The 14,753-nt window shown below is 36.7% G+C and overlaps 1 protein-coding gene and 1 pseudogene across 3 annotated transcripts in view; one reads left to right on the top strand and one right to left on the bottom strand.

Annotated features, from left to right (window-relative positions):
- NBEAL1 (neurobeachin like 1) overlaps nucleotides 1–14,753 on the bottom strand; it is a 176,213-nt gene that overhangs the window by 136,540 nt on the left and 24,920 nt on the right. For 2 of the 3 annotated variants that reach the window (XM_040475897.1, XM_040475898.1), the window contains exons 3-6: nucleotides 10,943–11,104; nucleotides 9,182–9,263; nucleotides 8,265–8,392; nucleotides 1,639–1,721 (exon numbers count right to left, since the gene is read on the bottom strand). In XM_040475897.1, coding sequence (XP_040331831.1) covers nucleotides 1,639–1,721; nucleotides 8,265–8,392; nucleotides 9,182–9,263; nucleotides 10,943–11,104 — 455 coding nt within the window. Of the gene's footprint in view, nucleotides 1–1,638; nucleotides 1,722–8,264; nucleotides 8,393–9,181; nucleotides 9,264–10,942; nucleotides 11,105–14,753 lie in introns of those variants that run through there. The other variant, XM_040475899.1, reaches the window with a different exon arrangement.
- Nucleotides 2,718–7,607, top strand: LOC121030200 (60S ribosomal protein L36-like; annotated as a pseudogene).

The following is a 14,753-nucleotide window of genomic DNA, read 5'->3' as shown; positions in this document are numbered from 1 at the left end:
AAAAGCTTAGTGTACAAAATGCCTAGTGGGAAATGCAAAAACTGTTGGCCAAAGAGAGTTGGTGACGGTCGGTTTTTCAAATGCTGACACACCTACATGTATGCTGGGGACAGGGTCCCCCAGGTAGAATGCTGGCCTTAGGATTGCTCTACAGGAGCCTGACTCAAAAGCCTCTGAAAGAGGTGTCTACCCCAGAAAAAGTAACAGGATCACCGAATACAAGAGAGTGTTTCAGGAGAAAAAGGTCCCAGGAGGGTCAGGTAATTTTCTTTCTGACCCACCAATACTTAACTTTAATGAACAGCTGCAGAACAGAGTCAGTCTTTCCAAGATGTTTTCATCTTGGAAACATCATACTAGCATTAGCCTCCTATAGTCTAGTGAGCTGGCAATCTAGAAAGATTTCATTGCCCAGAGGTGGGCCCTTGGGCCTCAGATTGCTCTGGGAAGCTGGCAAAGAAGATGATTTGCACAACAAACTCACCACTAAACCACTGTTTAAACCCAGTACCCAGCCTTCTCCTTCTGTTCCATAGCCCAGAAACATTTCTTTAAAAGCCAGAAAATCCATAAACATGAACAGCATGTTGAATATGTCACCAGCCACTACATCTTTATGGTACTGTAAAGTTGCTGTGCAAGTAAGTCCCCATGTTAAATCCATGAATCTGACTTTTCTACCAAAGAACTGTATTCACTACAAATAGGTGGGTAGGATGGGGCGCCTGGGTGGCTCAGTTGGTCAGGCATCGACTTAACTTTAGGTTATGATCTCATGGCTGGGGAGTTTGAGCCCAGCATCGGGCTCTGTGCTGACAGCTCAGAGCCTGGAGTCTGCTTTGGATTCTGTGTCTCCCATCTCTCTGCCACTCCCCCGCTCATACTCACGTGCACTTGCTCTCTCTCTCAAAAATAAATAAACACTAAAAAAAAAAAAAAACAAAAAAAAACCAAAAAAAAACCAAATAGGTGTGCAGGTGAATTTATTCTCTCCCATGTCTTCAAATTCCTGGGAGTGCTTGTTCATAAAATTTTTCTTTAATAGCTGAACTCTTAATCCATGATAATAAAATCCAACCACAGCATCCAATTCTGTATCAGAGGTGGAAGAGAAAGAAAATGCAAAGCTCTTTTTGCCCTTACTCCATCCACCTGTGGGGTGAGCAAACCTGTTGGTCCCCTCCCCGAAACACAGCCTGGGCCCAGCCTGCACTCAAGCTCTGAAAAGCCCCAATCGCAAAAGGAAGGCCTCATCCCCAAGGCCAACACCAGCTCACAGCCCAGCCAGGTATTTATCACCTGGGCAGGAGGCCCTGGTTTCAGGCTCCTGGGCAGTGGTCATGCACTGGCTGGGCGTCCACGCCCCTCTATTTCTGTAAAAATTCTGAAGTTCTATACTACAGTCATTAAAATATTAAGCTCTTCTCTAAATAAAAACACTTTCAGAACAGTAAATTAAGTAAGACGAAGAACACTAATCACAGCAAAATACGAATCAAGTACTCCAGTGATAGGTCCTTACAATCTTTATCTTACAAATACACAAAGCTGAATCAAGCACAATCAGAAAAAGAATTTAAACATAAATAATGATCAGAGTAACATCAAAATCAAAGAGAAATTAGGACTAATACTTACGATAAAAGAAAGGGACAAACTCCACTGTGAGAGAAGCTGGTTTGTATTTCTGTCTGCTCTTTTCCACAGTACTAAGGATTCGTCTATTATTAAAAAGAAGTTAATAACAAATTATAACATGAGCAAGTAGAGATGGCATAATTACAGAAACAATATAAATTTAGTATATTACTTTTTATTTAGGTACTGAAAAATACATCTCTAGGACTGGCATAATCTTGAAAAGGAAGTCTAGCCAATAATTTAAATGCTCACCAATGAAAGGATTTCTTCTTTTGAATTAAGAAAAAAATTTTTAAATGATTCATGGTGAAGCACAGCAGCCAGGTTAAGTCTCTAAACAACTGGAAATAGAAAAAGGAACTAGGCATTTAAGTTTTCCAATCTGTAGGGGCGTCTGGGTGGCTTAGTTGGTTAAGCATCTGACTTCAGCTCAGGTCATGCTCTCAGTTCATGGGTTTGAGTCCCATGTCAGGCTCTGTGCTGATAGCTGGAGCTTGGGGCCTGCTTCGGATTCTGTGTCTTCCTCTCTCTCTCTGCTCCTCTCCCCGCTCATGCTCTGGGACTCTCTCTCTCAAAAATAAACAGTAAAAAAAATTTTTTTTTAAATAAAATTTCCAATCTGTAGGGGCCCCTGGATAGTTCAGTCATTTGAGCGTCTGACTCTTGGTTTGGGCTCAGGTCATGATCTCATGGTTCATGAGTTCGAGCACCATGTCTGGCTCTGTGTTGGCAGTGTGGAGCCTGCTTAGGATCCTCTCTCTTCCTCTCTCTCTACCCCTCCCCTTCTCTCTCTCCCTCTCAAAATAAATAAACTGAAATAAAATAAAATCTCCAATCTATAAAAGAACTTGTTCAGCAGTACTGTTAATCTGACATCTAAGGCTGTGGAGCTTATTACCACAGTACATTACCACAGTACAAGCTAAATTCATCAGAAATCAGGCCACACTTTGCCACTTCCTGAAATTTCATCTGGACACAAAGAATCCATGCCATGGTCTTCTTCCATTTTAAGTATGTAGATCTAGTATTGGCTGGGATTAATTTTTATTTTAATGATAATTCCAGTAGTCTTGATGGCTGAAAATTTTCTACAGACTTCGGTGGGCCAACACAAATAGCATGTGCTTTTACCAAGAACATTTCAACACAGAATGAATCTCTTAGATGGACAATGCAGTGTGGGTTTGGGAGTATAAAGGCTATTGTTACAATGATACATCCAACTGGTAAACTGCTAAAAATTAACAAAAATAAAAAAACTCATTTTTTTAATGCCCTGAAAAAACTCTTAACATTGTTAGAGAAAGACAACAAAAATGAAAAGTTTTTGAAAAACAGCCACAGAGAAAATTCCATACATCTAAATATGATCTACTGATAAAGCAATGGATTAAGATGACTTTTCTTAACAACCATAATTGAGATATTAGAATTACTTTCCTTATATTCAAAGCTAGGAAGAAAAGTCAACTGACCACAGAAAAAGCCAGTAAGACAGGCACAGCTGGACTCAGTAATGGCAGAGTAAAGAGTTCTAAGATCCAGATTTACTAGAAATCATATCAGACACCATCTGGTACTGCAGTGCTTTCCAAATCTGTGCCTATTTTCATTGTGGAGAAGGCAGAAGAATTATCACATTTTGTATTTATTTTAATTTTTTTTTTTAATGTTTATTTTTGAGACAGAGACAGCGTGAACGGGGTAGGGGCAGAAACAGAAGGATAACACAGAATCCGAAGCAGGCTCCAGGCTCTGATCTGTCAGCACAGAACCCAACATGGGGCTCAAACTCATGAACTGTGAGATCATGACCTGAGCTGAAGTCAGATGCTTAACCAACTAAGCCACCCAGGCACCCCTGTATTTATTTTAAGTTCAAACACTATTGGATCTTTCTATTTAAATAATACTATTATTGAGATTTTTTTGTATACCTTTAAGACAACACAAATATTACTAGAGTTTCAAATTAAAAATTTAGCCACGCCTTTAAAAAAAACTCAGTAATATGATAGAAAAATTAATTTTAAAAGGATGATTTACCTTTCAGTTAGGTTTTTCCATGAGGCTATTTACATTTTGCCTATTTATTATAAGTTATGGTATGAACTAATAGACTGGATATATCCTATCCAAATATCCTATCCAACTACTATGCTACAAACAATAAAAGCTGTCACTAGTAACACAATAAAAATATACTCCCACAATTTGTGATTCATGACTCATTCTAAAGGCGCTGTATTAAATGTAACTACGAACATACAGTTCCCATTATTGTTGTAGCAAAATTTAATATGTTAACATAAATAAAAGGGATGAAAACCGTTATACATAACAAAAACATTAAAGCATGAGTAGTCTGCACTACATGTTTTCAATAGGATAAGACAGAAGAACTAAAAATGAACTTAGTCTTGTACCATTTTTAGAACACAGCCTACTTGTTTCATCATTATCTGATATTTGGGTCAAGCATCTAGCACTTAGGACATGCTAATACATACCAATCTTCTAAGGACTGCAAAACGAGTTTGCATCTTAGTTTTTTAAGTTCATGTCCTTTGATCAATTATTTTGTGCTTCTTTTTTGTGCTGCCATCATGCCTAGGACATAACTATCTTTCTTAATCTTTAAACTTTTAATCTGGAAATAAATTCAAGCTCTCGCAAAAGTTGCAAGAATAAAAATAGTACAAAGAACTTCAAATATATCTTACTCAGGTTCACTGTTAAAATTTTATCCCAAATGCTTTATCATTTGCTTACTCTCTCCCCATATATACAGTGCACATGTATTTATATATACATATATTCACACATATAACATTTTTCAGAGCATTTAAAAGGAAATTATGTACATTCTGGCATTACTGAATACTTAAGTGAATACTTGCTAAGAAAAGGGATAGTATCTTACACAATAACACAGTATAATTATAAATTTCTATACATGTAACATAATACATTTACCTACCATTCATAATTCAGTTTTGTCAAATGACCAAAGAATATCCTTAATAGCATTTTCTCCCCCTCTTAGTATAGCTTCCTATCCAGATATTACATTTAGCTGTCATGGCTTTTTTCCCTCCTTCAACCTGAAATATTTATGATATTTTTAAAGAATGCTGTCCCACACTCCCTCCTTTTATTCATTAAAATGTTCTTCATTTTGGGTTTCCTTAATGTTTCCATTCAATTAGATTCAGATTATGCATTCTTGGTTGGAATACTATAAAAGCAATAACGTGTCCTTGGAGCACCACAGTTGGAGGCCCAGATATCCATGTGCTTCTCACTGATGTTAATTTTGATAATCCAGTCAATGTACTATCCAGTACTGCACAAAATAATTACTAATTTTTCCTTTGCAATTAAGAAGTAATCTTTGGCAAAGCATTTTAAAACCATGCAAAAATCATGCTGCTTACCAAAACTTCCCTAGATTTACAATCCTGATCCGTATCTTCCCTTATAATTTGTGTAAAATGCTGATTTTTTTCCCAACACCCCTTATACATTTACTAATTGTCATTTGGCCTTCTATTATAAACAAGTGTCCTCCCTTCTCTCTTTATCTATCTATCCATCCATCCATCCATCCATCCATCCATCCTTCCATCCACCCTACTTATCATCTACTTATCATCTATTACTGGTATGGACTCATTAATTCCTTTTTTTCTGAATGGTTTATAATTCTTTTTTTGTTTTGTTTTTTTTTTAATTTGAGGGGGTGGGGGGGGCAGGGAGAGGGGTAGAGGGAGAGAGAGAACCATACACAGGCTCCACACTCAGCAGGGAAAGCAATACAGGGCACCATCTCCCAACCATAAGATAATGACCTGAGCTAAAATCAAGAGTCAGTCGCTTACCAAGTGAGCCACCCAGGTGCCCCAATTCTTCTTTTTTAGTAGTAAACTCAACTACACCCAATGTGGAGCTCAAATTCACAACCCAGGGGTCAACAATCACAGGCTCTACCAATTGAGTCAGTTTATAATTCTTTACAACAATTAATTATTTTCATGTATCCATTGTCTTAGATTTGGCCAGTAGGAGCCCCAGGGCATAACTAAATCTAATTAACTTGTTTTTATCTTTGGGCAGGTAATGAGTCCTACTAAACTTACACTGGGCACAAAGTAGAAACTTGATAAATATACTTCTACATAAATGCTTGAATTGAGTAAGTCCTTTTCAGGGAAGAATTCTTTCCCTACACCTATTTTAGTTACACTTGACAAAATCTTTCTAAATCAGTAAAATGCTACAAACAGAATCAAAACTGAAGCAATAGATTAATCAAATCTATTCAATTAAATCAAATTGCATATGGAGATATGAAAAAAACTATATATTTTATGAAACAAGGTATTTTAAATGCCTCTGTAAGCAACAAACAGAAATAATAACTAAGAAAATATATACATTCCAAGTTTCCACTTAACTTCAGAATCAGATTAATTTATAAGGTATAAGTTACTGCTATAGCTCCCTCATATAGATCTCCCATGAGCTATAGATTTTTCCTAATTCCAGTATTTATTTGTAGTATGTTTCATTTCCCTATCAAAGTCAAAGTAAGCGGAGTCTGAACCTCTGCTTTACCATCTACCTCTAATGTAGTTCCTACCATTAGTAGCAAAATGTTATTACATTTATTAGAGATAATACATGGACAGCTTCCAGCATAATTCCTGGCATGTATATTGCACACACACTCATGAATGCCACCACTGATCCCCTACTCTCTGTTCCTCTTCCTGTGGTCATCTTATATATGTAGAATTCTCTTTCTATGCTACAGTGTTTAAATTTCTTCTTGTTGTTGGCTCTCAAAAGTTGTTTTTGTTTTCTTTTACCAATTTTATTTTGTTTTAGTTTGTTGTCACATCTACTTTTTTGTATCTTATCTCCTCCCAACTTTATTATTTTTTAAATTATTTTAACGTTTATTCAATTTTGAGAGAGAGAGAGAGAGCAAGAGCGAGCAGGGGAGGGGCAGAGAGAGAGGGAGACACAGGAACAGAAGCAGGCTCCAGACTCTGAGCTGTCAGCACAGAGCCCAACATGGGGCTCAAACTCACAAGCTGTGAGATCAGGACCTGAACCAAAGGCAGACCCTTAACTGATTGAGCCACCCAGACGCCCCTCCTTCTCCCAACTTAAATTTATTTTGTTCTTAAGATTCCTTTAAAAACCTCTCCTGTCATTTTCAGAATGATTTTATGTTCCTCTTTCTGTATATGTCTTGCTGTTTACAAAGAAAAACTGTCATTGTTTCAAAACTTAAAACGTTATCTTAGATTTGCCATTACTAACATATCTAAGGTGGAAGATGTAGAAGTACCAAGAGTGAGAGCAAGAGATGCCATTTTCTTAAGCAATCCCTGGCATAAATGTCAAAATAGAGAGAACACTGGCTTGAGTACTGCAGAGCAGCAGCCACCCTATAGACGTGGGCCTCAACAAAGGCCACAAAGTGACTAAGAATGTGAGCAAGCCAAGGCACAGCTGTTGCCATAGAGCTGCTCAAGGTCTCCAAGGACAAGAATGCCCTCAGGTTCACCAAGAAAAGGGTAGGAAGGGGCGCCTGGGTGGCTCAGTCGGTTAAGCGTCCGACTTCGGCTCAGGTCATGATCTCACAGTTTGTGAGTTCGAGCCCCGCGTCGGGCTCTGTGCTGACAGCTTAGAGCCTGGAACCTGCTTCACATTCTGTGTCTCCCTCTCTCTGCCCCTTCCCTGCTCATACTCTGTCTCTCTCTGTCTCAAAAATAAATAAACATTAAAAAAAAAATTTTTTTTTTTTTAAAGAAAAGGGTAGGGAGACACACACAAACACACACACACACTAAGAGGAAGAGAGAGAAGATGAGCAACCTGGCAGCCATGAGGAAAGCAGCAGCCAAGAAGGAATGAACCCATCCTCTCTGTATGTAATAAAGCCTTTTTGGTGGTGGGAGGGGTGGGGGTGGAAAGAACATTGATTAGTCAAGAACCAAAGTGATGAATGAGTAGAAAGACTATAAATGGAGCACTCTTCTTTTTGAGCCCTGAACTGGTCATTAACTATTGTCATTAAGCTGCAAACCCATCATCCTATATTCTATCTGTTTTGTAAGGCTGTGACAGGCACTCTGCACACAATACTTCTCTTTTTCCAGGTACTCAACTGTTGGGTTCACCAATAGTGAATATTAAGTGGAACCCGGAGAGGCGCCTGGGTGGCTCAGTCAGTTGAGCATCTGACCGGCTCAGGTCATGATCTCACCACTCGTGAGATCGACCCCGCTTCGGGCTCTGTGCTGACAGCTCAGAGCCTGGAGCCTGCTTCGGATTCTGTGTCTCCCTCTCTCTCTGCCCCTCCGCCACTATCTGATTATTAGCATTCAACTGCATTACAAAATAAAAATTCTGAGTAAATTATTTATCTGGAAGTGGCAGTTTTTACTAATTCATTACTTCCAATATAGCTTTCTATCTGAGATAGAGATAGGGCTCTTATACACATCTTACCAATTTTTTTCATAGAGAATAAGACCTGCATTGAAGAATTACATATATTTACGACATTAAGGTTTTAAGTGAACATTATGATTTATAAGACATACCCTGAAATTCTATGCCTCCAATTCCGATATGGATCATATAAACTTTCACAAAATGCCAATGCATGGATTACAAATTCTTCAATAGATGTCTGATCTGCCAATTCCTTCTCTTTTTTTTTGCTTTTTAACTGAAAGTAGAGTTAAACATAAAATTGTATTTAGTTAAAAATGTTAAAACTGCTTAACATTCTTATCTACATCATTAAAAGACAACACCTTTCATTGATCATCTAATAAATCATTTTTATTCAAATAAACCTAAGTTCCAACTGAGTTTAAAGAGTCAGTTAATCATATGGACTAGATATAACCCTTCAAATGTTAAATATGGCCTAGGAAGAGTTTCAAATGGATACCCAATCATCTTTGCAAAAAAGAATATGTTTTCAATAAGAGGAATATTTGATGATAAATAATACATAAGTTGACAAATTATATCATTGTAAAAAACCATTTATAAAACAGTAATTTTTGATTAAAATAAAATATATTAACAGTTGCTTCTCTTTTAGATAATATGTTTTAAGATGTCTAAAATATATAGTTCCTAATGGTAACTTTAATTCTCTTCTCAATTATTACCTCCTCTAAAAACATTTAACTTTACTAATTATAATATTAAAAAAAAGGAAAACCATGGGGCGCCTGGGTGGCGCAGTCGGTTGAGCGTCCGACTTCAGCCAGGTCACGATCTCGCGGTCCGTGAGTTCGAGCCCCGCGTCGGGCTCTGGGCTGATGGCTCAGAGCCTGGAGCCTGTTTCCGATTCTGTGTCTCCCTCTCTCTCTGCCCCTCCCCCGTTCATGCTCTCTGTCCCCAAAGTGAATAAACGTTGAAAAAAAAAAAAAAAAAAAAAAAAAAAGGAAAACCTAGTTACTCTCAGTAGAGCAACAAAAGGAATATATTAATTCACACCTACTTGCTGAATGTAGAGTGTTGTCATAGTGATGACATGATTAATGTAAGAGCAAGTCCCAATTTCTTCCACATTAGACAGATTTCTGTGAGGAAAAACAAAGAATATTTATTACACATGAATAATGAGAAAAATGTATGCTCATGTATTCAAGCTGAATTTTGAAAATACATGTTGGCAAATGAAATATAAATGACATTTATTAAAACATAAAATCAATATGGTTATATAACTGCTTTCCCACTAAAACTGTAAAATACACCTCATGCAACATTTAACTACTACTATAAGCAGAAACATTTAAGAAGTACATGCTGATCAACATTTATTTATTATAGAAAAATTGAAAAATATCACAAAGCAGAAACAAAAGAGAAACAGTTATTTATCTACAGGATATCTGATTTCTTTAAAATTGTACTAAGTAGTTAACAGGACAAAAATCAACACACCAACTCATGTCTTATCACCTAAGTAAACCCTTTTTCCTCAACTGTTTTAATTCTTGTATTATTTTTCTAAATTTTAAGGATGATAAAGAGCACAAAATCAGCAAAGTGTCTACAGTTCTGGAAGAGCCTAAATTAGGAAAGAAACGTTTTAGCAATAATTACTCAATTTTTCCATGATTCCTGCAATCAAACGCAATGAACAATGAAGGAAAGGTGAATAAATGCACAGTAAATTAAGTCCCTGTTTGACTACTAATTAATTCTAAAATATTTATTAAAAAAATAGTACATACTATAAGAAATGTATTCCAAAAACAAGAGAGGAGGCATACAGTGCCCCTAACCCAACTGTTCTTAAATTCACATATGCCGGTTAATGTTCAATTCAAGAAAAATTAGATTGCCTAAACTCTTTGGAGTCAGAATTTTCATAAGTAAGTCTCAAGCTCTGTATTCCTATTAAGCTTCCCAGTTGATACTTATACACACCAAAATTTAAGTACCACAGACCTAATCAGCTATCAACCCGGAAAATACAGGCTATAAAATAATTATACTTTCTTTGGCAAAATTATAAAATTAAAGATTAGAGGGGCGCCTGGGTGGCACAGTCGGTTCAGCGTCCGACTTCAGCCAGGTCACGATCTCGCGGTCCGGGAGTTCGAGCCCGCGTCAGGCTCTGGGCTGATGGCTCAGAGCCTGGAGCCTGTTTCCGATTCTGTGTCTCCCTCTCTCTCTGCCCCACCCCCGTTCATGCTCTGTCTCTCTCTGTCCCAAAAAATAAATAAACGTTGAAAAAAAAAAAGATTAGAAATATACATTTCACAAATGATAATGCACAGCACTAAAAATGTATGTATGGTTTACAGGTGAGGACCACACAGAAAATACAGGTGCAACAAATTCTTGGGTTAGGTAAAAACTCCCATCACTGTCCTTACAGCAATTTTTGTTTTTTTAATCTTGGCTGAATCTCTGTACAACTAAGTATGGTAACTAAAAGGCTTTCCAATAGCGGCATCTGGCTCGCTCAGTCAGTGGAGCATGTGATTCTTGGTATCGGGTTGTGAGTTCAAGCCCCACAATGAGCATGGAGCCTACTTTAACCCACTAAATAAATAAATAAATAAATAAATAAATAAATAAACAAACAAATAAATGGTTTTCCAATATAATAAATCAAAAGCCTGTCACAGAAGGTGCACACAATCTTTAAAGCTCCAAATGAGCAATAAACACCATTAATAATAATAAATGCATTATTCTTTTGATAATTATTTAAAACCGATAGCTAGTTTGTTTATACAGGTACCTGCAAAGAATAATGAAGAACTTGACGAGCAAAACTGACAAAGTTTGTTGCTGTTCCTCTAACCCATCTGCCATTTTCTGAACACACTGTAGTAGCTGGATCCTTAGAACCTGCAGAATATTATCAGGAAGTAGAGATATTCCTGGAGGCACATCATCTACCCTACAATTAAGGGGAAAAAGTAAGAAGGGTGATTAAGTACAGGAAGAAAATCTTTGGCAGTTTAAAACAATTGCATTTTCACCTCAAATTCCTAAGAAGCTCTTTTATTTCAGGTGCTCAGTGCCTTCTCTGCAAGGCACCACCAGAAGATCAGTGTGACATTTTAGAAGATTAGTAGAGCAGAGTAAGTAGTCTTACTTCAGAAGAGGCTTACAGAAAAGAGAGTAAGAGAGTCTCTTTACTACCTTCAATTGTGCTATTTTCAAATAAAATTTTTAGAATGTAAATTAGTTCAACGTCTACTTAGAAATAAAATCTATGTGTATATATGTATGTGTGTATACCATTTCTAAAAGAAACAATAACTAGCAAATAAAAATGAAGTACCTATAACTAGTTTAGTATCTGTCAACTGCTTTACTAAATAAACAATATTCAGGTACCTATAGGTTCTCAAGCTATGTGGTCAGAAGAGGGAGAGAAGATAACCAGCACAAGGAAAGGAAATAAACAGATAAACAGATGAATAGATAAACAGATGGAGAACCCCAAGCAGGAGCATTAATACATTAAAAAAAATTTTTTTTAATGTTTATTTTTGAGAGAGAGAGAGAGCGCATGAGCAAGGAGGGCCAGAGAGAGAGGAAGACACAGAATCTGAAGCAGGCTCCAGGCTCTGAGCTCTCAGCACAGAGCCCAACGCGGGGCTTGAACTCATGAACTGCGAGATCATGACCTGAGCCAAAGTCAGACGCTCAACCGACTGAGCCACCCAGGTACCCCACATTAATACATTTTTAAGTAACATTTCAATTTTTTTCTAAGTTTTTTTGTTTAAGTAACATTTCAATATTTTGTGACAACTGGTTTTTGGATAAGACGACCATCAGTTTCTTTACAGAAAAAACCAACACTGGATATGACTGGCTATTCTCTCTCACAATTCCCCTGGAATCAAAGTGAAAAGACCTGTGTACTTAAGTTCCACCTCTGTCCCATGAAGCATTAATTTAATCTCTGAGGTGCCCTAATCTCTAAAATTATAATATCATCTGCCCTATTTCACAGGGTTCTGAAGCCAAAAGTCAATGTACATTTTTAGCTATGATATATGTAAGGAACTATAAAAATATAATATATTTTAAATATACCATCACTAAAGCCTAAGAATCTTTTCATAAACCACTAAATACTAATTTTCCTATCTCTATTAAGAAAAATACCCAATCACAGGGAACCTGGGTGACTCAGTTGGTTAAGTGTCAGACTTTTGATTTCAGCTCAGGTCATGATCTCCCAAACCGTGAGATCTCACAATTTGTGAGATCAAAACCTGCAATGGGCCCTGCACTGACAGTGCAAAGCCTGCTTGGGACTCTCTCTCTCTCTGCCCCTCCCCCACTCACGCTCGCCCCATGTGTGTGCGCTCTCTCTCAAAATAAAGAAAGAAAGAAAAATACCCAAACACAAAGGAGCACCATGAAGAGCTCCTATAATTAAATGACAATTATACTTGATAATAGTCTCTTCTTCAGATAAGGCTTAATATGAAGACTTACTACTATTTTTATACTGAGTATAAAGCTATTTTATTCATTGTAGCCAGAAAAATTTGAGGCACATTACCAATAGTCTCATAAATATATATGTTAATATTTTTAGCCTCTTTCTGACCACCCTGCAACATAAAGTGCTTTATAAGATAAACACTTGACTTTTATACAGAACTCACAAAGCACATTATCAAGGTTGCCAAATTCTATAACCACATCACAAAAACACATGTTTCATTTTAATCTGGGCATCACTTCACTTGTATTCTGGATTCTTTCATTCTCTCTTATTTATAGGTGGTACCAGAAAAACTCATTTTTATATATACTTTTTTCCTGCTAAAGAGCTAAAAAGAGGTGATTAGAAAAACCAAAGTAACTTCAAAATAATAAAGATTTAAATTTAAAAATATAACTGATTTTCAAGACTAAGCTAAACTATCCCTATTCACTTTTCCCAAAACATAAGTCAACAAAGAAACATGAGACTTCCTAATATTCAATCCTAGTTACTTAAAGGATGAGTTCCCTTTTTCCTGAGTTGTCCCATCTTCTATTTGCATTTTTTAAAATTTTACTAGACAGGAAAAAGTTAGCTTCTAGAAGAGAAATCTATTGTTGTTTTTACTAACACTCATTATAAAATTTGGGCTTGGTTAGAACATAACTTAGAGGTAAAGTTGAAATTTTTGGCCATGTTCCTAATGTGATGAAGATTTAAGAATTTGGAAGCATTTTCCCACCACCAGTACTTTATTGCCTCCAAATACTAAGCTCCTTTTGCTGAAATTTCCCAATCTCCAGAAATCTGTTCCACTCTTCTGTTTGGCTACTGAATGTCTGTATTAAACAGCTGCCCATTGTTGTCTCCATCTAACACAGGAAAAAGTCCAGCTTATATCTCAAGGCTTTAAATTCTGGTAAAAGCACTCCTTGTCTTGCATTATAAATTCCCTAACTTAGAAGTTTTAGAAAGTCAGTTTAATTTAAATGAGGATTATCTATGAGTTTCTTATCTTTAAGATGAATTGACTAGTTTTATACATCTGCCACAAAGTATTCACTTGAAAACTAGAAGTTTTCTATTAGTAAAATCTAAATTCATGGTGTAGTTTCCTGGCAGATTTGCAATAAAATTTTAAATAAGCCAACTAAATCATGAATAAAGCAATGTGCTGGCATTTTTCATCTGATTTTAAATATAGTGGCGATATACTTCTACACAATGTTTTTAGAAATGACCTCCCAAGAAAGAAGACATGTATAACAAGTGCATTTTACAAACCTGAGAAGACTTCATTCCAATATTCCAAGCATTCAAAGGCCCAAATCCTGACTCCCATTAAATCCTTAGGCTCATGATTTATTTTTCTTTTCATGTTTACTTATTTATTTTGAGAGAGAGAGAGAGAGGGAGGGAGGGAGGGAGGGAGAGAACATGTACATGCAAGCAGGGGAGAGGCAGAGAAGGAGAGAGAGAATCCCAAGCAGGCTCTGAGCTGTCAGTGCAGAGCCCAATGCAGGACTCAATCTCACAAACTGTGAGATCATGACCTGAGCCAAAATCAAGAGTCAGACACTTAAACAACTGAGCAACCCAGGTGCCCTGTTAGGCTCATGTTTTAATGTGAGCTGCAAATTATTAAAATAAAAGCACTTCTAAGCACAAAGTATAAAAATACTCTTTGAAGAGTAGAAATCAATAATATATAATATTGTTTTGAGCTCAAGATTTAACATTTTTCAACATTTAAAACCTGTTATAAATAGTCTAATACAGAACTCTGAAATGATACTTATAAATAATGAAGCACTAGTGCTTTCTGAGCATTAAGCACATCTTTTAAGTTCAGTGCCTTGGTCCAAAGCTCTAATGATTTCTTCTCTGAATTATTATTTTTTTTATATATGAAATTTATTGTCAAATTGGTTTCCATACAACACCCAGTGCTCATCCCAAAAGGTGCCCTCCTCAATACCCATCACCCACCCTCTCCTCCCTCCCACCCCCCATCAACCCTTAGTTTGCTCTCAGTTCTCAACAGTCTCTTATGCTTTGGCTCTCTCCCACTCTAACCTCTTTTTTTTTTTTTTTT

This window comes from Herpailurus yagouaroundi, unplaced genomic scaffold (genome assembly GCF_014898765.1).
Source record: "Herpailurus yagouaroundi ecotype Mexico unplaced genomic scaffold, PumYag 140, whole genome shotgun sequence".
In the NCBI taxonomy this organism is placed as follows: Eukaryota; Metazoa; Chordata; class Mammalia; order Carnivora; family Felidae; genus Herpailurus; species Herpailurus yagouaroundi.
This window is presented reverse-complemented; position numbering and strand designations above follow the sequence as displayed.